Consider the following 23,908-nt stretch of genomic DNA (forward strand, 5'->3'; position numbering starts at 1 on the left):
TAATCACCACAACATAAGCATAAATAAACATGCACAAATAACACATAAGTAGCACACACACGTAAAACAGTATCCAGAACGCATAATTCGAGTTGCGAATACGATTGCGATTGCGATAAGCGTTAAAGCGATAAAAATATGCGATAAATACCGATTAAACTTCGATTATTAACAAGTACTCCACATAATACAACTAAAACGATAAAATAAATAGATTAACTACAAGTCACAGAAGTCAAAACGGTAATTGAGCAAGGAGTGACAGATTGCAATTAGCAATCTTTTCTTCCTTTGACTTCAATGTTGACTTTGGCTTGACTTTTCGAAACACGGGGTGTTACAATAACTGTTAGAAAAAAGTATATTAACTAAACTAAAAACTCAGTATCACAGAATGTCATTAACTTGTTTTAATATCTAAATCAGTAATCAGTTATTACAAAGGTAGAAACAAAGATATAATTCTTGGTGATTATAAAAACATGCACAAACAAATTCCAAACAACAAAACACCAAAGTGTTGAAAAATACAAATAATTCGTTGATCAACATTTAATTACAACTTCCATAACTTCTTTCAATAATGATTGTTTAACAGAGTATCTACTGAAAATAATCATAGAAACAGAGTATGTGTTCAAATTTTTTCGCAAATAATGAGTACTTTAACATGTTCTCAACGAAAGGTTCAAACACCTAACTAAACCCTTCTTCAATGTATAGCAATAAATGTTTAAAATCGTATTTGTAGCAAGATAGGATTTGAATTAAGATCGGTTAAACACTACAAAGTTCATTACAATATGAATGTACATACCAGTTGCTCAAGAAAAAACAGTAAAACCTCCAGTGATTGACGTGTAGAAATCGGAGAATATGTAACTTGAAACCCTAGAAAATGACGGGGAAGAAGAGATTTTTGAAAGAAGAGATGATAGATGTTTGATGTGTAATGATGCTAAAGGTAAAATGACGGTTGTGCTTTCGTTTTCCCATATTTTCAAGTGATGAAAAATATTTACACATACACCCCTTATTGAATTTGTTATTTACATTTACATTGAGATACAAGAGTAAAGTGGATGATTAGTTGAATTTATTTGGTATTCACATTAACAAAGAAAAATAATTTTTCTTATAGCAAAGCCATTAATATGTCATATTTTTGTATGCTTTTAATCATGTATTAATCATAATTAGCTTTTAACATAAGTAAGTTTCTCGAGCTCGGGAAGCAATCCCGGGTGAAAACCTAGTTTCATTATATATACACATCGATTATCGATCTATTCCAAACAGTCTTCCTGTATCATTTTCTTCCATATTGACAGTGAACCCGGGGATCTTCAGAATTGTCTGCGTTGTAAATTACTTACAAATAAATGTATCACACATGGTTCTGAGATGCAAAACACAATAGAGTTTATAAAGTTGAAACCAAATAAAGTTTAAACCAAATAGTAATTAAGAAAATATATATACAACTATACTTAGAACGGTGGAAGTTAAAACTCCGAAAAAACAATGGTTACAAGCTAGTAAAAACTTCTTTGTAAAACGACATTAGAAGTCTTATTTGTTGGTTTTCCATCAGCGTCGAATATTAGTATTTTAACGCCTTCTCTAATCTTGACCCTTTATAATGCAACGTACAACTGACCATGAGTGAAGGCAGGATCTTTCAAATGAAGACCAACCTTTAATAACGATTATCCTTGACTCTTATTAATTGTCATGGCAAAACAAACTTATAAAGGAAATTGTCTTCGTTGAAATTGAAAAGGTATTTTTTTTGTCATACGGGATCATTTGGAATAAAAACTCTCGTGCCAATGTTACCACCAGATATTACTTCAGCTTCTATAACTCATTTACCAAGAAAAGTAATTTGAAGCCTTGTACCGATGCATAACCTTTTCTGTTGATCAATGTTTCGAAGAAGCATCACAGGAACACCAACTTTAAGAACTAATCTGTGATTAGGCAAGCCAGAAATCTTAAGAGCATTCAAATTTTCTGTTGAGTATAAGCTTTCTTGAAAAGAATCAATAATTTGTTCAGTTTGACATATACTGTTGGTGCACCTACGTCTGCTGACTACGTCTTACAACGAGTCTTGAAGTTGAACAGATCAAGCATGGCACGGAAACCTAGAAATAGGAGTTTGTAATAGGTCCGCTTATTTGTCACTAGGTTAGGTCCGCTTATGTGTCAGTCTTGTTCAGGTTCGCTCATATGGTATGTTGTTGGATCGCTTTTCTGTCACGATGTAGGATCGATTATACGTACATGTACGTATAAGCGAACCAGCCTGTCTATATATAGGTCCATATGAGTGATCAAAAACACATAGTTAAAGGTGTTTGTTCCGGTATGCTGCCGAAGTGCTGTCAAATCGTGTAATCGAGTTCAACATCAATAAAACAGCAAGTTTAAAGTGAATACAGCTTCAATAGCACCGAATTATCAGTTTCCGCCTCTTAATTCGGATACGAACTTCTCTGAACGACTCAAACAGGGCCGAGAACGATCCTACAGTTGGTATCAGAGCTCAGGAGGAGGAGTTCTTGCCATTTTAGCTGCATTTCTTCTGATTTTCTACACTTTCTTCACGTTTTTCAAAATTTTTTCGGTAAAACAAGCTCAAAATCACACAGTGCACTCGGAATCACGAATTAACAAACCCTTGAAGTTTTTAGAACTAAAATCGACCTAGAAAGTGAATTTTTAGGAGGTTCGCTTATACGGTTTCGTACAAAAAGTGACGTCATCAATCAGGTCCGCTCCAAATTACCTGTCTGGTTCGCTCCAAGGAACATTTTTGGGTCATGTTCGCTCGAAAATTCAGCTTGGTTCGCTTTTAGTGACAGTTTCTGGTTCGCTCATATATACAATCTGACTGGTCCGCTCATTAGTCAACTCATCGGTTCGCTCGAAAGACAGTTCGCTCGAAGGGTTTAGTTGTTGGGTTCGCTTATCTGGTCAAGTCTTCTGGTCCGCTCATTGGACATTTTATCTGGTCCGCGTTTAAGACACTGATTGGTTCGTTTTTGGAACAGTTCGCTTATTTGAACAAGTTTGTCAAATTTAGGTAATTGTTGTGAATTTGTGAACAATTTGTAAACGATGGATACTGAATTTTATAACGCTTTTGCTACTCCAACCTCGATTACACAAAGTGCTTTGATAGACAATGAAACCGGAACGTCTCAAAGACCACCTAAACTCATGGATATTGATGATTATAACGTGTGGTCAGAACGGTTCGGAAATTGGGTTGAAGCCTATCATCTAGATGCGTGGGAACACACTGAAGAGCCATATGTCAAACCCACAAAGAATGATGTTGTAAATGGTACTCCATTAACACTTAGAGAGATGAGTACAGCAGATAAAAAGAAATATCGAGATGAAAAGCTTATGGTGAGTCTGCTTCAGCAAGCTATAAAAGAAGATATCTTGATACTGCTTCAACATGACGGAACTGCATATTCAATGTGGACAGAATTGGAAGCAAAGTTTACGGAAAGTGATGATATGTTAAAGAACAAAATGTCTCTCATGAAGAAAGAATTTGATTTGTTTCGGGGATTGAAAAATGAAAATACCAAGCAAATTATTGATAGATATTGTAACTTGGTGAGAAATATGACAAAGTTAGGTGTTAAGAAAGATACTGATGAATTAATTGAAAAACTTGCAGATGCGCTTCCATATGAAACATGGGGAACATTTTTAATGATGCTGAGGTCCAACAAAGCAGAATATAAAAAGATGACACTAGGAGACTTCATAAAGCATCTGGAAGCTCAAGAGATGGAGCAGAGGAAGATCGCTAGGATGAAGAACTACGATGGAGAACAAGATATCAGTCTATACTACAAGCATGGTGTTACTGATTCAACAAAGTTTTCTCCTAAGATCGAAACTGCTTACAGTGTTAAAGATTCTCCTGAGAAGAAGGCATCTCAAGGATCAAGCAACAGCACAAGATTTTCATCTTTCGATCCTAACATATCTGTAACAAAGAATGGTAGAAAACTTCAGTGTAACATTGTATTAAGTCTTGAAAATGATCAAGACTACACTGAAGAGATTGCTAAAAATCAAATGTCTTTGTTAGGGATGATTTTAGAATCTTATAGCTGTTTTGTTGCAGGAAAGATCGGAAATCCAATGCTCACGAAAGAGGATTACGATCAAATTGATGCTGAGGAAATGGAATTGATGGACATTAAATGGTGTATGGCGAGTGTGATGAGACATGCTGAAAATTTTAAACAAATTACAGGCCGTGATGATTTTCGTGATGCAAACGTTTCAGCTTTGGGTTTTGATAAATCCAAAGTTACGTGTTTTCGTTGTAGGGAGAATGGGCATTTCAAGAGGGAGTGCAAAAACCGTGAAGCTACCGGAGCCCAGAATCCTTTCGGAAACAACGACTATCACAAGAAGGCCATTTATCATCAAATCACACCACCAGCACAGCAGCAGGCACAAACAGCTCATGGGAGAGATGTGATGGATAATTCGAAAAGAGCATGTGTTGTTAGTCAAGGAAAATGTGATAATTTTACCTGGGAAAAGTATCTTCTGAAAGACAGCAAAGTGTGTTTGGCTGAACAAGATGATGAGAAGTTGGCTGAAGGTTTTACCTGGGATGATTTTTGTCCAGATCAAAATCTTATGGCCAAAGAGATGTCCAAAAATACTGCTTATGATTTCTTTGCTAATGCTTATGATTTGAAATGTGCAGAAAGGTGCAGAAAAGTCATGGAAGCTGCTGAAGAAAAACGAAAGAGGATCAGAGAAGAGGTAGAAGAGGAAGAGAGATTGAAGGAAGAAGCTAAAGCTGAAAAGATGAGAAGAGCTGAGTTTTTACAACCAAGCAGAAATGTCAAAGAAGTTCCAGAATTTGAAGTGAAGATTGATGCAGAACGAGTTGAAGTTTCTGAAAAGTGCTTAAACTGTGATTTGTTAATCAAACAAAACAATGAGTTGTTGCACAACATTCACAAGTTGAAAGAATCATATGATACAATGAACAGAGAGATTAACAAATATACTGATTCGAGTGGTGAACAAGCAGTGGCGATGAACACATTGAAAGTAGCATATCTTAGACAGCTTGATGATGCTAACTTTCATATCAAACAATGTGCTGATTTAGAGTTGGAGTTGACAACACAGAAGATAGAGACTGAGAAAGTTAAAAAGTTGTTAGACAGTTACTCATGTTCATCTTTTGTTGTTGACAGGATTTATCCAGTGGTGGAGAACTTGAAAACTTTTGAAGAAGTGAAGATGTCTGAAGAAGAGAAAATTGTGACTAAAGACGAAGAAAAAGTGAAAACTTCTGGTAAGAAACCGAGTGTATCCTATAATAGATGTCTGCCCCCGGTCGAATATGGATTTATGCCTCGAAATCCGAATTCTGAAAGAGTCAATAAAGCAATCAATTTGCAATGGGAATCTGGGCCGTCAGATAACTTGCCAGAAAATATTGATATCACGTATACGTCATCAGACACTGATCATGAGTCAAAGTTGATAAAAAGTATGGTCGATCAGGTGTTAGACACAGATGACAATGAGGAATCAAAACCGAAGTCAAAACCCGAGTCAAAGTCTGGGTCCAGTATGTCAAAGCCAACAGTCAAAAAGGACAAATGGGTTTATGATAAAGAGTTTTTACTTTCAAAATCTAATTGGAATGATGAATCATTCAAAGTGGCATATACTTTGAAAGGTTCTGACAAATTATATTCTGACGAGAGTTTTCCAATAAGAAGTGTCAGACTTGAAATGATTCAAAAGGTTTTCAAAATAATAGAAATTAATATTTCTGAAATAAAAGATTTAAATCTTAATGGAAAACCAAAACAATACACTTCAAGAGATCAACAGAGAATCAACAAGAAAATGGGTTACAATTGTGGTTATAGTTTTCGACAGAAACCAAACCATAATCGTAATTACAAAAAGAAAGGTCTTGGTTTTGTTCCACAGAAAAACTATAAAAATAAAAAAGTTTATAAACCAAAAACAATGTTTGTTGCAGGAAAAACAACAGAAGCTGAAAAAGAAAAATCATTCAGAAATCAGACGAATCAAGAATTCCTTGCTAAGAAGCAAGAGGACTTGAAGAAAAAGGAAGATCCAAAGAAGGTTGAAAAGAGATCTTGTTTTCAGTGTAAAGTTGTGGGTCATGTTGCGAAAGATTGTCCAAAGACATTTCGACCGAAACAAGAAGTCTCAAGAAAAATGAAAGAAAAATTGTTGAGAAGACTGAATTGTCAACCCGGAAGTTCACAGGTTTTGAGAATTCAACTTATGAAAAAGGAGAATCTTCAAAGAGTGCTTCCAAAAGAATAGACAATGCCACAAATCAGAAATGGGTTGTAAAAGATTCAGGTAAAAAGTCTGGTAATGATTCTGATTCCATAAAATCAGAGGAGCCACATGTTGAGAAAGAGATTGTAAGAAAAGTTCTGAAAGTGGACGATGTGAATTTTCCGCCACTAAATGCTAAAAATTACAAATCTAAAATCGGAAAAGTTGAAATTTCAAATCAATTTTATTCTGACAAGAAGAAAATTGATGTTGAAAAAACTTTTAACGGAAATGTAAAACGCATTTTTGGAAAAATGGTCAGTGGTAAGGCCCAAAGCATTAAGGATTTTTATGCTTCCAAAGGATGGGTTTACAAGTTGGTTGAAAGGAACGATGAAAACGATGAGGTTACACCCAAGGAAGGTCAGGCTTGGGTGGATATATTTTTTCAAGAATAAAATCCTGACTTGCCGGAGATCCCAAGATGGTATCGTGGATCATGAATCGGCATCTTTCTAAATTTGTTTGTGAGGTATTTGCAGGACTTGCCGGAATTCCCAGGTTTGTAAGCGAGGAGTAGGAATTGGCACTTTGAGAATTCAACCAAAAGATGGTAATTGGTTGAAAAACAGGTTTGAATAGTTGAATTGCTCAATCTACATGTGGTTGTATGTTTGTGGTTGTTATAAATGGTTCAGAATGAGAACTATTTGATCGTACAAGTGGTTAAATCAAGGTCATTAAATTGAACTTGATTTAATTATCATTCATGAAATTGGTAAACAATGTGATGATTTTGCCCCATTTTTACAAAAGATAAAAGCAACTAAACTTATTTTCCGGAAAAACCATTCTGATTAAAACAAACTTAAGTGTTTTGAAATCATTATGGGAAAATAGTTTTGTTGTGAGGGGGAGTTCTGATTGTTTAAGCCAAACGGATGGAGAATTGAAGTGTTTCGATATCAGTTGTCATGTTCTGTGCAGTTTGTTTTCAATTTTCTTTAGATGTATTTGAATTTTAGGGGGAGTGAGAATTTTTAGAAAATCCAAAAACATCAGAAAATTTGAAAAAGCCAAAAACATGATAAAATTGAAAAATGAGTTTTTGTTGCATAAAAGAGGAAATGATAGTACTTCAGTAGACTATCACAGCACGCTAAAGAATTGTAAAGTCAAAATGTGATAAACAATCTTACTACGGATGTGTCAGTAGATTTTCGCACATTTAGTAAATTGAAACGAGATATAAACCTAAATCAAACTTACTTAATTAGTGGGTAACTATTCTTGGATATATGGGTAACCCCCGAAATCTTGTTTGAAAGGTCCCGTATTCTGAGATACTAGGTCTTTATGCTCAGTGATATCTGGGGTATTATTCCGGGACTTCTACTGTATGGAAATACTGACCTAGTCCCCGAATAATACTTTCTGCTAAAAGCTTTGAAACATAAGCTCGCCCTCAGCAATCTGATTAAACAATAAAATTGATAATCTTTGCTGTTGTAATAAAAGATCCTCTAAAGGGGACCCACCAAAAGTCGAGCCGTCATCTCTCTGCTGAACGGAAGTTCTGACCTGAGCTCTCACGGTTTCGCATTTACCCCTTTACAGATATCATCTGTGGTATACTCACCTGTAAGACTGAATATTTGGGATCTGGATACGGGAGTATATTCAAGTGGAGTGATACACAATTAAGTTTAAGTCTCTAAAACATTAATATCGTATCTCGAATCAATTGAAATCTGTGTGAAAATTTAAATGGACAAACATACTGACAATCTAGGTAAATTGTTTAGAACATAACATGTAATCAAGCTTAACGGTGTTAGTGATATGTTTCATAACTGATATGATCCTCTTACACGAACTCACAAAAATATTGTCTGTAAATATTTCATTTTCTGCATTTTATTACATTCAGAAAATCCAAAAAGATTTTTGATGTGTTTTAACATATATTTTGAAAAATCAAAAAGATTTTCGACAACTGGTGTTGAGATGCTGATTTTCGAAATTCAAAGTGCTAAACTTGAAGAACTGGTTTGGGGAGTGTTTGTGTGTAGATGATAAAGTTGTTTTGATAATAACCAGTAATAAATTCTTGAATGCAAAATCATTATTTTTTTGGTTCGACATAGTTCTATATTGTTGAAAAGTTTTAATCTTTGAAGAAACTTATAGTTGGGTAGAGATTGTGCAGGACTTGAGCCAGATATTGATCCTGAGAGAGAATGGAGCCAGGTATCGATCTGGAACCTGATGGGAGCCTGATAACGATCTTAGAACCAGTGAAAGTTTGAATTCCAGACTACGATCTCAGCTGTGTGAGAGGGGGAATCTGAAGACACCGTGTCAACAGTTGATAAAGAAAAGTTTGTTGATAATAAAGATAGAGAACGAGGATTCTTGAAACGACAGATATTTCAGAGGCAGATTGTCGACTGATGAAGATTGTAGGTAGACATGTGCGAAGACTCTATGAAGACTCCGTCAACATCCGAGGGGGAGTCTGTTGGTGCACCTACGTCTGCTTACTACGTCTTACATCGAGTCTTGAAGTTGAACAGATCAAGCATGGCACGGAAACCTAGAAATAGGAGTTTGTAATAGGTCCGCTTATTTGTCACTAGGTTAGGTCCGCTTATGTGTCAGTCTTGTTCAGGTTCGCTCATATGGTATGTTGTTGGATCGCTTTTCTGTCACGATGTACGATCGCTTATACGTACATGTACGTATAAGCGAACCAGCCTGTCTATATATAGGTCCATATGAGTGATCAAAAACACATAGTTAAAGGTGTTTGTTCCGGTATGCTGCCGAAGTGCTGTCAAATCGTGTAATCGAGTTCAACATCAATAAAACAGCAAGTTTAAAGTGAATACAACTTCAATAGCACCGAATTATTAGTTTCCGCCTCTTAATTCGGATACGAACTTCTCTGAACGACTCAAACAGGGCCGAGAACGATCCTACATATACTATCAGAACTCAGATACTCTTTCGCATCACTAGGAAATAATGAAAGCAATCGATCGTTAATTTCATGAACTACCTCATTTTTGGGTGCTAGAATTGCTCGCTCCGAAAAAAATCCAGGAATCCTAAATTGTTCGATAATTGAAGGATATACGAAGTCAATTAAACTTTGTATCGGGTCACAAATATCGGTGATTAGTAGATCATCTGGTATCTCTATAATTGCTTCACCATCATTATCATCTCCAGCGTTTCCTTCACCAATATCAATAAGCCATTTTGCAAATTCTCTGATAGACTCCATATTTAAACTTTCAGCTCCAATAGTTAGACGCATGTTTTTAGTCAGCCGTAACAGTCTGCATTTTGACCATATATATGAAGAGCTTAAAGATGCACTAACAATTTCTTGTCTAGTACCATTAGGAATAACAGGTAGGATTTGTCTAAAGTCACCACCAAATACAATAACTTTACCTCCAAAACGAATATCTAAACGAATACTCCTACCTTCCGAAAATACGTTGGTCATCGTCCTATCTAAAGCTTCAAAGGCATGTTTGTGTACCATCGGTGCTTCGTCCCATATGATTAATTGGGTTTCCTTTAATAATTTGGCAATATCACTATTGGCTTAATATTGCACATTGAATCCTCTGTTAGATTAATGGGGATATGGAACCGAGAATGAGTTGTCCTTCCACGGGAAAGTAGTAACGAAGCAATACCACTTGAAGCCACATTTAAAACTATTCCCTTTCTACATCGAACAGCTGAAGCCAAAGTCTTCCATAAGAAGGTTTTTCCGGTTCCACCGTAACCATAGACAAAAAAAGGCCTTCTTTACGGCCTACAACTGCTTCCATTATTTCGTCAAAAACCGCTCGTTGTTCATCTGTAAGAGATTGATGCAACCTGTTAAACTCAGCTTGTACTTCATCTACGTCATGTGACAGCTCTTCATTGATCAGACGATTAGTAGCATCACGTAAGGAATCGTCATTAGGGTACGGCATAGTAAGAAACCTTCGTAATGATGAACCATTGGAAATTAAATAGTTTTCAATTTTCAACAAAGTAAGGTTCTTAATCTGATATTCAGGAAGCACTAAACCTAACAAATCAAAAAATTAACACTATTAATTAAAAAATCGAAATGTAGTATGTGAAATAAAAAAGATACATCAGAACCTGAAATATTTGTTTCTTTTTTACGTCTATAAACAATATCATCAGCTAAGTATTTCCACGTCTTCTCCCAAACAAATTCTGGCCGTGAAAGAGTATTTGACAAAAGCAGGGTAGCAAATAACGCTCGGAGATACCCAGCATGTCCTTCAAAACTTGCTTCTTTAATGGCCTCAACGTATTCATTGTCATCATCTAAGAGTCCCATCGCATCAAGCATCTCTAAAAGTCGGGAATAATTGGCCGTTAACTGTACGTATCCTCTCGAATGATCTAGGCCCTTTAACTTTATTGAGTAGTATCCTCAAAAAATAAGGTTCGCCCAATGCAGGAGATACAGAATGAATCCGGCCAACACACTGGTACATCTTACGTACCTGCCAACATCTATCTTTAAGCATCCAAACAAATTTGGAAGGAAACTCGACATAAGTCAGCTTTCTAGCATCTTCATTTATCTCGTTCAACTTCATCCATTGCACAAATATTGAAAAAGCAACAGAAGGCTTGCTTAAAACATTATCAATATCATCATATGCACCATACACAACATTCTGTTGGCCCGGCAAATGAAAGGGAAGCCTCATAACAGTAGGATACCTATAATGAACCTCATTAGAGAATATTCTCCAGGATGCCTCACACGCTGAAATATATCTACAATAATAATACTCCTTCATCTCGTCTTTTGGCTTTTCCTTAATGGTTGGATTTGTATCACCAGAAACACCCGTAGTAGCCATATCAGGGCCTTTGTTAATGTACTTGAACAAATATTTCACTGAACCGGGTCGATTACACCATTCAACATTAATGTGTGCTTGATATCTTTTCAAAAGCCTTTTGTTATAAGGAACAACACTTCTATTGTCTAATTTAACACCAAATTTTATAACTGTATGACCTGAATCTCTTCTTCTGTATACAGGGAAACCACTTGAATCAATAGTTGTATGTGGTGTGAATTTCTTCGGAAAGTTTTTTGAACATCTTTTATCAACCATGCAAGGACAATTCAAATTAGCATTCCCATACGGACCATGAATCATATAATCAGTGACAAGAGAATAAAGTTCAGGATCTTCTTTTTTATCGGGAATCTCAGCAGAAATAAATGGGATCTGTGTGATCTTTGGTGGGAAGTTTGTGATCGACCTTCATGAATAAGCATATATGTGCATGAGGAAGACTACGCTTTTGAAATTCTATTGTATAAACAACTAAATAAAAAGGAAAAATAAATAGATTTAGTAGTTGATAACCTTGATTACAAAATATATATCAGAGGATAAGATGTGAAAACGAAATAACATACCAGCGTTAATCTCACCGAAATACTTAGAATCCTTCAAATCTTTGAGTATGGAATCAAGCTTCATTTTAAACAGTCGACACAATATGTCAGGCCTTTCTTCGGCTTTGATGGTTGAATCTTTTAGAAATTTTTTTACTTCTGGCCACTTAGGATTACACGTTATAGTTATGAAGAAATCAGGGTACCCATACCACTTACATAAGGCCACTGCATCGAGGTAATTTTGTTGCATGAATCTTGCACCACCAGTAAAGAAGAAGGAAGTATAACAGGCTTTCCAGTATCTGTTAAAACTTCCTTACCTTTAGATTTATGCTTTTGAAGATTCTCAAATGTTTCAGAGCGAAGGTTCGCTTGTTGCCTCCGGATGTACTTTAGTCTTTCGCTCTCAATCATTATGTACGCATCAACCAAAAACTTTTGTAACAACCTTCGCCCATTTAAAATTAAGGAAAATCCATAAGTTCTATCTTGGATCCTATATGAAAAAAATTCTCTCATTGTGCACTTTGGTTTTATTTTTTATTTTTTTTTTGTGGACATAAAATCTCTATGAGGAATATCAACTCTATAACCATCATCACCATATGGGAAAAGTAACGGATATTGCAGAGCAAGATACGATGGGTGTAATTCGCTAATACGCTGGAGCATACCCGACTAAGTCTCGACAACAATATCACGATGGTCTATAGCTTTATCTATGTCTCCGACAACCAAAGCAGCAACTTCAGATGTGGTGGGTAAGTTATATGTCCTGCCATCTTTTTCTCTTCTATAAATAAGTCGCAGACTAAGATTGGCCTCTGGAGATTGGTGAAAATGGTCTCTGACCATCCTATATGTCTTAACCAACATATTTTGTGAATCTAATAAAGCCCTCAAATACTCTATCATTTCAACATCAAGTTCTTTATCAGTAGCCGATGAAGGTTTGGTTCTTTTGTTGTTAAAAGAAAAAAAACAACAAAACATTAACATAACATAACTATAATAGTATCTCGTTTTATAAAAACTTATAAAATATGTTGAGAGAAAGTAACATTTCAGTTTACCTACAACCACTGATGAGTTTAGAATGAATAAAGCAAACTACTGTTTGGTACTAAGTCAAACAGCTGATGGAAACCTTGTAAGCACTGCTAGTGATTAAAACACTGATGGTACTTAACAACTGATAGTGAACTACTGATGGTTAACAACTGCTATTGTAGTAAGCAGTGGATAAAGAATCAGTGATTAAGGATTAAGTGTTAAGGAAGAGCAGTGGTTAACAACTGCTGATACCAGCCCAAAACTTATAGAATATGTTGAGAAAAAGTAACATTTCAGTTTACCTACAACCAATGATGAATTTAGAATGAATGAATAAAGCAAACTACTGTTAAGTCAAACAGCTGATGAAAACCTTGTAAGCACTGCTAGTGATTAAAACACTGATGGTACTTAACAACTGACAGTGAACTACTGATGGTTAACAACTGCTGTTGTAGTAATCAGTGGATAGAGAATCAGTGATTAAGGATTAAGTGTTAAGGAAGAGCAGTGGTTGGGATACAAAGACTGATACTTACTTTCTTGTAAGTTCAGGGGGTGTTTGTGCAAAGTTCTTACAATGGGTTGTTGTAACAGAATTTTGTGGTCTTAGTATAAATAGGGGGTTTGGGTTAGATTGTAGTAAGTTCATTGTTTTTCAATTCATTGTAATTTCTTTTCTTGTATTTCGATTTCGATTCAATTCAATACCAATCGTTGGTTTCGAGTTTTCTCTGGGTTCAATTTCTGGTTGTTCTTTAACAGAATAAAAATGGAACTTAGAAATCACTCGTACCTGAATAATGCATGTTTGTTTGTTATTTCATTTTCAGTATCATGTATGTATAGCTGACAAAACTTAGCTTCATTTCCATCTGGAGGTTTGAGACTAGGGTTGTTCAGAATTCGTTTCGAATTCGATAAATTCGAAATTCGTTTAAATTCGATTCGATTATCAAAAATTCGTTTCGATTATAAGAATTCGAATTCGAATTCGATTCAGTTCGAGTCAAGTAAATCGAATACGAATCGAATGCGAATTTACAATTTCAAATTTGATTCGATTCGAAATTCGAATAAAAATTATACATTTTTATTTATTATTTTTATATATAAAACATATATAACTTTTATTGGACTATACTACAAACTATTTTCAAAATTTATTCCAAGTATTAAAATTACCCATTACCAAACTTACTACATGACCCATAACTAAAACCTAAGTAACAAATCTATCAATAAATTTCTAACCCTAAAAATATTAACTTGTAATATGGAGTGGTTATTCCCAACTTCTCGTTTTGAATTTTAGATTAATGATACTTTATTTGGAACTGTTTTAATATGATATCGTGCTTTATGGCTGCTTTAAAATTTAAGTTTCATTTTAATAGTTTTTTACATGTTTTTAAAGAATCTAAATCAAATCGAATTTATTCGAATTCGATTCGAATTCGAATTTTTAATCCAATACGAATCGAATATGAATTGGGTTTTTATTCGAATACGAATTCCAATCAGATTTTGTAGATTTTAATCGAATTCGAATCGAATGTGAATTCAAGGGAAAATAAAAATTATTCGAATAATTCGAAAATTTGATATTCGATTCGATGAACACCCCTATTTGAGACTACCCATGCAATGATAGTTTTGGCCACTGATACGATTTATAAATGGAGCATTGCCCTTGTTGATATTAGAATCAACCTTTCCACCCATCGATGTAAAAGAGAACATAGAGTTGTATCGTCTTATGTTCTTCTGGAAGAACTTGCTTTTTGCATTTGAGGAAGAAAACAAATTATGATAAGACGGATGTGCATCCTTTTAAGGGGTAGCTGAACTTTACCATACCCATGCCCACAACACATACTATAACTTAGCTTATTCATAGTTAAACGACCTTTTCCACCTTCTGATGTCCATAACTTTGCACTACAAACCTAACATGTAAGCACTTGGTCACCATGGTCCAAATAATCTGTTAAAAAAATGATTGATAGTTATATTACAGGTGGCATACAACAAATGTCCTAAAACAGTAATATAGATTCAAACCTTTAGATATCCCTTTATAAGGATCTTCATCAGTGCACAAAAACACATCGTCTTCATCTAAATCCAAATTTAGCATAGGTACAGGAGTATTATCATGTTTCTTGCGCTCGAGGTTACGTTTACCAGAAGACAGCCGTGTAAGGATAGAGGTACTACCCAATACCGGCTGATTTTTACTGCTAATGATGCTAGAAGTAATGGAATATCGACGGTTGCTATCTAACGGTGTACCTATGTTTATGCCGTTATCTGAACGTTCAATATTTAAACATACATGTTAGTACAGGTCTGTTGTTTAGTAACGTATTTATCAAAAGAAACAATAAAGAAACAAAATACAAACCTGGTGTAGTTGAAATTAAAGAACCAGTAGCATTTCTAACTGCTCGACGTGCAATGGAGTACATATGTTGGTCTGTAGTATCAAAACATTCCAGCAAATTTGCATTGTCAGAAAAGATGTTACGAACATTCGTTGTTGATGACGATGCATTCTTTGATTTCTTATTATCAAGTATTAATTTTCGAAGCTTATGCCTTTCATCCGGTGAAGTAACTGAATAACAGAGAAAGTATAATATTGTAACATCCCGAAATTTCAAAACTTTATACTAGAATTATAAAGTGGATAATAAACAAGAATAAACTAACTAGGATAAATAACCCAGTTAGTTAGAAGTCTTGTAGTAACATAGGGATGAGTTAAAAAGCCAAAGATATAAACTAAATGAGAGTGGAGGGGCCAAGGTTGTCAAAATTGAAACTTAAATTACTAATAATTAGTAAAATAAAGACCAAACACTCCATTTTGGAGTTCCTGGTCGATCAAGAAACCACAGGGGCGACACCCAAACCTTCACAACCCTAGATTCTACTAAAATCTCAAATTGAAGGCTCAAATCACGTCGTAATCGAAATCTGAACATAGAATCGTGATCTCCTCGTCAAGGAGGTCAAAAGGTATGTCAAATTAGGTTGTTTTGATACAACTCAAATTCTTGCATGTGATTGAAATCGAAGGTTAAGCTTGATTATGTGTAGTAAACCATGAAATTGGAAGTAATGTGAAGTCTAGGGACAAACCCTAGATGATTTCTTGTCAAATTCTTGCATGTTAGTTGTAAGGATCAAAATCACCATAGTGGGTGATTAGTAAGTTAGTAGAACTTGATAAACACTAGGATTAAGGCTCTTGTTCTAGTGAAAACTGAAATTGTGGGATAATCTCTGAAATTGTTGATGTTAAAATATGTGTATATTGTCTAATTGAAGTTAATTTGAGTGGTAAATTCAAGTTATGAACTTGGTTTAGGTCATGTAGAAATCTGACCCGCAAGGTGTTTGATAAAACGCCTAAATGAGGGTTAAAATGTTAAAGATTGCTAAAAACGCAGATTTGCATATGTTATGAATGAATGCGTTAAAGCTTATGAAAGAGAGTTCTAATCTTGTTATGAATTGAACTCTTTAGGCAAGGAATCCGGAACGTCAAGTGGACACGCCGGAAGCGATACCCGCGGAAAAGGTGTGCTTTAAAGGTACGTGACTTTAGTCCCGTTAAATTATGCTTAAATGCTTGGGTTTGATATGTAATTGATGTTGTAGTGTAAAGGATGCGTTTGATGTGTCGTTAAAGTGACGAAGTACACACGACCATTAAACGGGTCAAAATAAGGACTTGGGAACTAGTTTGGCATATCAACAAAGTGATAGTTTTCACTAAATAGCCAAATGGGTCAAAAGATGTTTTTATAAAAAGAATCATGAGAATAGAGACTTGAAGGCCTCATATTTCATTAAGTGGTGGATTGTACCACGCTATTTAATTGGCTATATAAATTTTAAAACTAAGAACCCGGGATACCGGGTTAAACAATAGAAGCTCTATGAAAGTGTCGTTTGAAACGGAATACTTGAATTCCGAAGAAACAAGTAATTGGTCCTAAGGGAACGCAAAGCCATGGAATGGCGCGAATACACCAAATATACGAGCCCGGGAATTTGGGTAATTATGTCTAAAGGTTTTTAAGAATGGAGTGGAGGTGCTATGCATTTTCACTAATGGGTTAGATAATGGAGACAAGGAAAGTGTGAATCGATTGTCGCTATCTCGGTTTCTGCGATGTAAAATTTACATGGTTGAATCCATAATTTTATTACGGACTCATAGGAAAAAGAATCGGCTAAAACGGACGAACGAGTAAAAAGTTATAAACTTTTAAAGTTGAAAAATAGTTGAAGGGCAAGAATGCAGAACCCACCGTAACTTACGGTTCCAACGTAAGTTACGGTGGACATCAAAAGTGTACAGTGTGAATCTCCTGAATTACGGTAGAACAAGGGACATTCCAGGTTCACCGTAACTTACGGTGACACCGTAAGTTACGGTGGAACCCAGAAAATTTATATTTTGCTTGATGCTTTGCGTTGTTAAATTTCGTTTATACGTAATGTATTATTGTCAAAACTAATATTTTAGTGTTTGACCCTAGGTATGTATGAAGCCCTTCCGGATGGTGATCAAGTACATGTCAAGAACCGAACACGTATTTTGAAGCTTCCGCACTAAACTCAATTTCTGTCTAAACTTTAAACATGTTATAATTTCTTTTGTTGATCATGTTTTAATTCCTTAAACTAGTGATTAGTTTACTAGCAAGGGTTACTTTAAACTAGTTATGCACTTTCTTGGATGTGATTGGTATTATCACAAATGTGGATGGTTTTAAACTCGAAATGATTTTGTAAACTCTGAATTTTTATAAATTTCTTATAATTATCTTTTATTACTGTTCGAATTATTAAGGGTGTTACAAGTTGGTAATCAGAGCCCAAGGTTGCTAACAAGTGTTCGGTTCAAGCTTGATCAAACATCCGGTAAGAGTTAATTGTTCTAAAGTAGAGTTACTAAGTATAAAAAGGGAAGTAATGAATGGAAATGCATGGGAAGAGCGTGTTAACACACTCAAACCCGAAAAGTGCATTAAATTAGAACGGTGAAAACAAGTTATGAACTTGAACAAACCGAAGTGAATAAATCATACGTCATAAATGAAATGTTAACGCTTAATGTAAACATTTCAGTTAAAGATGACGGATAAAGGCAATGATGATGCGGTGCCAAGAGTCACCGAGCAAACGAGAGAAGTGATTGCTGAAGAGGTAGGAAAAGCAATCGAAAACAGTTTGTCGGGTTTCATCGACAAAATCCAAACCACGGTATTATCAGTGGTGGAAGAAAGAATCAAGAAATTGGAGGATAATACCAATTTAGCAAAGGAGAAGTCAGGAGGACGAAAATCTTGTTCTTATGAAGAGTTCATGGCGTGTAAACCGCCCATTTCTGATTCATGAGCTGAGGACTAAGTTGAGATAAAGTCTTTCCTGAGCTATCAATTACAATGGGGAGGTTGACCCGATCATATGTCAGCGATGGTTAAGCGATATGGATGGGGTGTTCGAAAGGACTCATTGTGATCCGGATGACTACGTAGCCTATGGCACGGGTCAGTTAAGGGGTCAAGCGAAAGACTGGTGGGATAACAAGAAAAAGGAAATTGGAAGCGAAGCGGCTAAGGCTATGACATGGGATGAGTTTAAGACGCCGTTTCTTAAACATCACAGTCCCAAGGCAGTCATTAACAAGATCAAGGAAGAATTCATGCTGCTTCGACACAAGGGTGAATCTATTGACAAAATCACGGGAATATTCATGGATAAGATGAAGTTTTGTGATGAGTTGATAACGAATGAGGAGCAGAAAATATATTATTATTATTATAATATGTTGAGCGCCGAGTATAGGGAGTTTATGACTCCTTCAAAGTATGAGACTCTCACCGAAATTATAAACGTTGCTCGGGAACGGGAGATAGAGTTGAAGAAACAGATTGAAAGAGGTGAAAGAAGGGCTCAGATAGTCAATCCAAGCCCAACGAAAAAGGCGCGCACAACAGAATCCTCAAAGAAACAAGAAGGTAAAGGCGGGTCATCAAACTGCAAGATATGTGGGAAGGGGCACAAAGGTGAGTGCCGGTTCAAGGACAAACCGTGTCCTATATGTGGGAAGACGGGACACACGGCTGCATTTTGCCCGGGAAAGGTGTCGGTGTGTTACAAATGCTACCATCGGTGTGTTACAAATGCTACCAACCGGGTCACAAGAAATCTAAGTGCCCGGAGTTGGTTGGAAAGAAAGATGACAAGAATACACATACTGAGACACCAAGAGCAAAGGCGAGATCTTTCCAGTTGACAGCAATGGAGGCAAAAACAGAGCCCGATGTGGTCTCAGGTATATTTGCCATAAATTCAATTCCTGCACATGTGTTATTTGATACGGGTGCGAATAAATCTTTTGTTTCATATGGATTTATTCGACATCCTTCTTTTGTACTAACAAAATTGCCCATGCCATTAGAGGTAGAAATAGGTGATAACAAAAGTTTTCTTGTATGTGATGTATGTCGAGATTGCAAAATAAGCGTTGATGATGAGGAATATTTGATAGACTTGATCCCTATGTCAATGGGAGAATTTCAAGTAGTGGTAGGGATGGATTGGTTATCCCGACATCATGCAAAGGTGATATGTTTCCGCAAGGAGATACAGTTGACATCTCCAAGTGGAAAGCAAGTCACCATTTATGGCGAAAAAGGGGGCAGTCCCGTTATGTGTTCAATACTAAAGGCCCACAAACTTATGAGGCGCGGATGTAAAGCATTCATGATATACGCAAACGAACCTAATAAAGAGATGCCAAAGATGGAAGAAGTACCAGTGGTACGTGAATACGCCGATGTATTTCCGGAAGACTTACCGGGAATACCGCCAGTACGGGAGGTAGAGTTCGGGATCGAATTAGTTCCGGGCGCAAAACTTGTGGCCAAGGCGCCGTATCGACTCGCGCCATCAGAATTGCAAGAATTGATGTCACAAATCCAAGAATTGCTCGACAAGGGATTTATTCGGCCAAGCGTGTCTCCATGGGGCGCACCGGTATTATTCGTGAGAAAGAAGGACGGGAGCATGCGTATGTGCATTGATTACCGGGAGTTGAATAAACGCACGGTAAAGAATCGATATCCGCTTCCAAGAATTGATGACCTATTTGATCAATTACAAGGTGCAAGTTGGTTCTCAAAAATCGACCTCAGATCTGGGTATCATCAGTTGAAAGTCAAAGAGGAGGATGTACCGAAAACGGCTTTCCATACACGGTACGGACATTACGAGTTTCTCGTGATGTCCTTTGGGTTAACTAATGCACCCGCGACTTTCATGGATCTCATGAACCGGGTTTGCAAACCCATGCTAGACAAGTCAGTGATAGTGTTTATCGATGATATTTTGATATACTCCAAGAATGAAGCAGAATACGCAAGTCATTTGCGTGAAGTGTTGGAGACGCTCAGGAAAGAGAAATTGTATGCGAAATTCTCAAAATGTGCCTTCTGGTTACGAGAGGTGCAATTTCTTGGGCATATCATTAGTGCAAACGGAGTGCTAGTAGATCCTTCAAAAATTGAAGTTGTGTCAAGATGGACTCCACTGAAGAATCCTTCGGATATTAGAAGCTTCTTGGGGCTTGCGGGTTATTATCGGAGATTCATACAAGATTTCTCCAAAATTGCTACGCCGTTGACCAAACTAACCCGTAAGGATGAAAAGTTTATTTGGGCTGAGGATCAAGAAAGGGCGTTCCAAACGCTCAAGGAAAAATTGACCCATGCGCCGGTGTTGACATTACCGGACGGAACGGAGGATATGGTAGTTTACTCGGATGCATCGCATTCGGGACTTGGCTGCGTTTTGATGCAGCGGGGCAAGGTTATAGCCTATGCCTCGAGACAGCTAAAGGCTCATGAGAAGAGATATCCTACCCATGACCTCGAGTTGGCAGCAGTGGTGTTTGCCTTGAAAATATGGAGGCATTACTTGTATGGGGTGAAGTGCACTATCTTTACCGACCACAAAAACTTAAAGTATTTCTTCGATCAGAAGGAATTAAATATGAGGCAGTGGCGGTGGTTAGAAACTGTCAAAGACTTTGATTGTAAAATACATTACCACCCCGGGAAGGCGAATGTAGTGGCAGATGCGTTGAGCCGGAAGACAGATTATACACCTATTCGAGTACAATCGATGCACTTAATTGTGACATCGGGTTTGCTTGAGCAAATCTGAAAATCTCAAATTGAAGCAATCAAGGAAGAAAATGTGAAGAAGGAAAGGATAGTTGGGCAGCTAAAAGACCTGGAGGATGATAATCAAGGATTGAAAACTCGATTTGGGAGAATTTAGGTTCCAAATACGTGTGGGGCCAAGGTGCGTCTACTTGACGAGGCCCATAAATCTCATTATTTGATTCATCCGGGGGCGACCAAAATGTATAATGACTTAAAACAAAACTATTGGTGGCCCGGAATGAAAAGAGATATTGTGAAATATGTGGAGAAGTGTCTGACTTGTTTACAAGTCAAAGCGGAGCACCAAAAGCCATATGGTAGGTTGCAACCGCTGGATATCCCAGTTTGGAAATGGGAACAAATCACGATGGATTTGTTAACCAAATTGCCCAAAACTAATCGCGGATTTGACGCTATATGGGTAGTCGTGGATAGATTGACAAAAAGTGCTCACTTCATTCCGATTCGTGAGACTTATACATCCGAGAAGATGTCGGAAGTGTACACCAATGAAATCATAGCACGTCACGGAGTGCCGATATCTATTGTGTCAGACAGAGATACTCGGTTTACCTCTAAATTCTGGCGCGAATTCCAAGAGCAAATGGGAACTAAACTGTTCATTAGCACTGCTTATCATCCGCAAACGGATGGGCAAAGTGAGAGAACGATACAAACATTGGAAGATATGTTGCGGGCTTGCATCATCGACTTTGGGGGTAGTTGGGATGTCCATCTACCCTTGGTCGAATTTTCATATAACAATAGCTATCAATCGAGCATTAAAATGGCCCCATATGAGATGTTATATGGTAGAAAGTGCCGAACCCCGGTGTGTTGGGGAGAAGTGGGACCACGAGGATTAGCACCTACTGACATAATCCGAACTACGAATGAGAAAATCGATATGGTCCGAGTTCACCTAAAAGCAGCTCAGGATCGACAAAAGTCGTATGCGGATAAGCGAAATAGGCCTATTGAGTTTCAAGTGGGCGATAAGGTAATGCTGAAAGTATCTACGTGTAAAGGAATAATACGGTTCAGAAAAAGAGGGAAATTGAGCCCAAGATTTATTGGGCCATTCAGAATCATCGAACGGGTTGGTAAAGTAGCATATCGTCTTGAACTACCCGATGAGTTGAGTGGGATTCATAACACATTCCACGTGTCACATCTCCGAAAATGTTTGGCAGATGAAACCGCTCGCATTCACTATGATGATATCGAGGTGGATAACAGACTCAACTATGCAGTTAAGCCAATTGCGATACTAGATCGTAAGGAGAAGAGTTTGAGGAGCAAGATAATTAACCAAGTGAAGGTTAAGTGGGAGCACAGGAAGGGTGCGGATACCACATGGGAATCCGAAGAAGAGATGCAACGGCTCTATCCTAAACTATTTGGTACGTATTACGGTTTCGGGGACGAAACCCTTTTTAAGGGGGGTGGATTTGTAACATCCCGAAATTTCAAAACTTTATACTAGAATTATAAAGTGGATAATAAACAAGAATAAACTAACTAGGATAAATAACCCAGTTAGTTAGAAGTCTTGTAGTAACATAGGGATGAGTTAAAAAGCCAAAGATATAAACTAAATGAGAGTGGAGGGGCCAAGGTTGTCAAAATTGAAACTTAAATTACTAATAATTAGTAAAATAAAGACCAAACACTCCATTTTGGAGTTCCTGGTCGATCAAGAAACCACAGGGGCGACACCCACACCTTCACAACCTTAAATTCTACTAAAATCTCAAATTGAAGGCTCGAAACACGTCGTAATCCAAATCTGAACATAGAATCGTGATCTCGTCGTCAAGAAGGTCATAAGGTATGTCAAATTAGGTTGTTTTGATACAACTCAAATTCTTGCATGTGATTGAAATCGAAGGTTAAGCTTGATTATGTGTAGTAAAACATGAAATTGGAAGTAATGTGAAGTCTAGGGATAAACCCTAGATGATTTCTAGTCAAATTCTTGCATGTTAGTTGTAAGGATCAAAATCACCATAGTGGGTGATTAGTAAGTTAGTAGAACTTGATAAACACTAGGATTAAGGCTCTTGTTCTAGTGAAAACTGAAATTGTGGGATAATCTCTGAAATTGTTGATGTTAAAATATGTGTATATTGTCTAATTGAAGTTAATTTGAGTGGTAAATTCAAGTTATGAACTTGGTTTAGGTCATGTAGAAATCTGACCCGCAAGGTGTTTGATAAAACGCCTAAATGAGGGTTAAAATGTTAAAGATTGCTAAAAACGCAGATTTGCATGTGTTATAAATGAATGCGTTAAAGCTTATGAAAAAGAGTTCTAATCTTGTTATGAATTGAACTCTTTAGGCAAGGAATCCGGAACGCCAAGTGGACACGCCGGAAGCGATACCCGCGGAAAAGGTGTGCTTTAAAGGTACGTGACTTTAATCCCGTTAAATTATGCTTAAATGCTTGGGTTTGATATGTAATTGATGTTGTAGTGTAAAGGATGCGTTTGATGTGTCGTTAAAGTGACGAAGTACACACGACCATTAAACGGGTCAAAATAAGGACTTGGGAACTAGTTTGGCATATCAACAAAGTGATAGTTTTCACTAAATAGCCAAACGGGTCAAAAGATGTTTTTATAAAAAGAATCATGAGAATAGATACTTGAAGGCCTCATATTTCATTAAGTGGTGGATTGTACCACGCTATTTAATTGGTTATATAAATTTTAAAACTAAGAACCCGAGATATCGGGTTAAACAATAGAAGCTCTATGAAAGTGTCGTTTGAAACGGAATACTTGAATTCCGAAGAAA

At 36.7% G+C, this 23,908-nt stretch overlaps 3 protein-coding genes across 3 annotated transcripts; 1 reads left to right on the plus strand and 2 right to left on the minus strand.

Annotated features, from left to right (window-relative positions):
* Positions 1–1,278: 1,278 nt before the first annotated feature.
* On the minus strand, positions 1,279–9,889 carry LOC110932136. The gene is made up of 2 exons (XM_022175493.1): positions 9,395–9,889; positions 1,279–1,356 (listed from the first exon to the last, which is right to left on the minus strand). Exons 1-2 carry the CDS (start codon positions 9,887–9,889, stop codon positions 1,279–1,281), a joined length of 573 nt encoding a protein of 190 aa, XP_022031185.1.
* Positions 9,890–10,067: 178 nt separating this feature from the next.
* LOC110932137 lies at positions 10,068–12,217 on the minus strand. The gene is made up of 5 exons (XM_022175495.1): positions 12,020–12,217; positions 11,818–11,966; positions 10,884–11,661; positions 10,510–10,792; positions 10,068–10,432 (listed from the first exon to the last, which is right to left on the minus strand). The coding sequence occupies exons 1-5, from the start codon at positions 12,215–12,217 to the stop codon at positions 10,068–10,070; spliced, it is 1,773 nt and encodes a 590-aa protein (XP_022031187.1).
* A 6,148-nt stretch (positions 12,218–18,365) lies between these two features.
* Positions 18,366–21,106, plus strand: LOC110932138. Its single transcript, XM_022175496.1, has 5 exons — positions 18,366–18,646; positions 18,725–18,945; positions 18,990–19,214; positions 19,431–19,918; positions 20,285–21,106. Exons 1-5 carry the CDS (start codon positions 18,366–18,368, stop codon positions 21,104–21,106), a joined length of 2,037 nt encoding a protein of 678 aa, XP_022031188.1.
* The last annotated feature ends 2,802 nt before the right edge of the window (positions 21,107–23,908 follow it).

The sequence above is a fragment of the Helianthus annuus genome, chromosome 16 (genome assembly GCF_002127325.2).
Source record: "Helianthus annuus cultivar XRQ/B chromosome 16, HanXRQr2.0-SUNRISE, whole genome shotgun sequence".
In the NCBI taxonomy this organism is placed as follows: domain Eukaryota; kingdom Viridiplantae; phylum Streptophyta; class Magnoliopsida; order Asterales; family Asteraceae; genus Helianthus; species Helianthus annuus.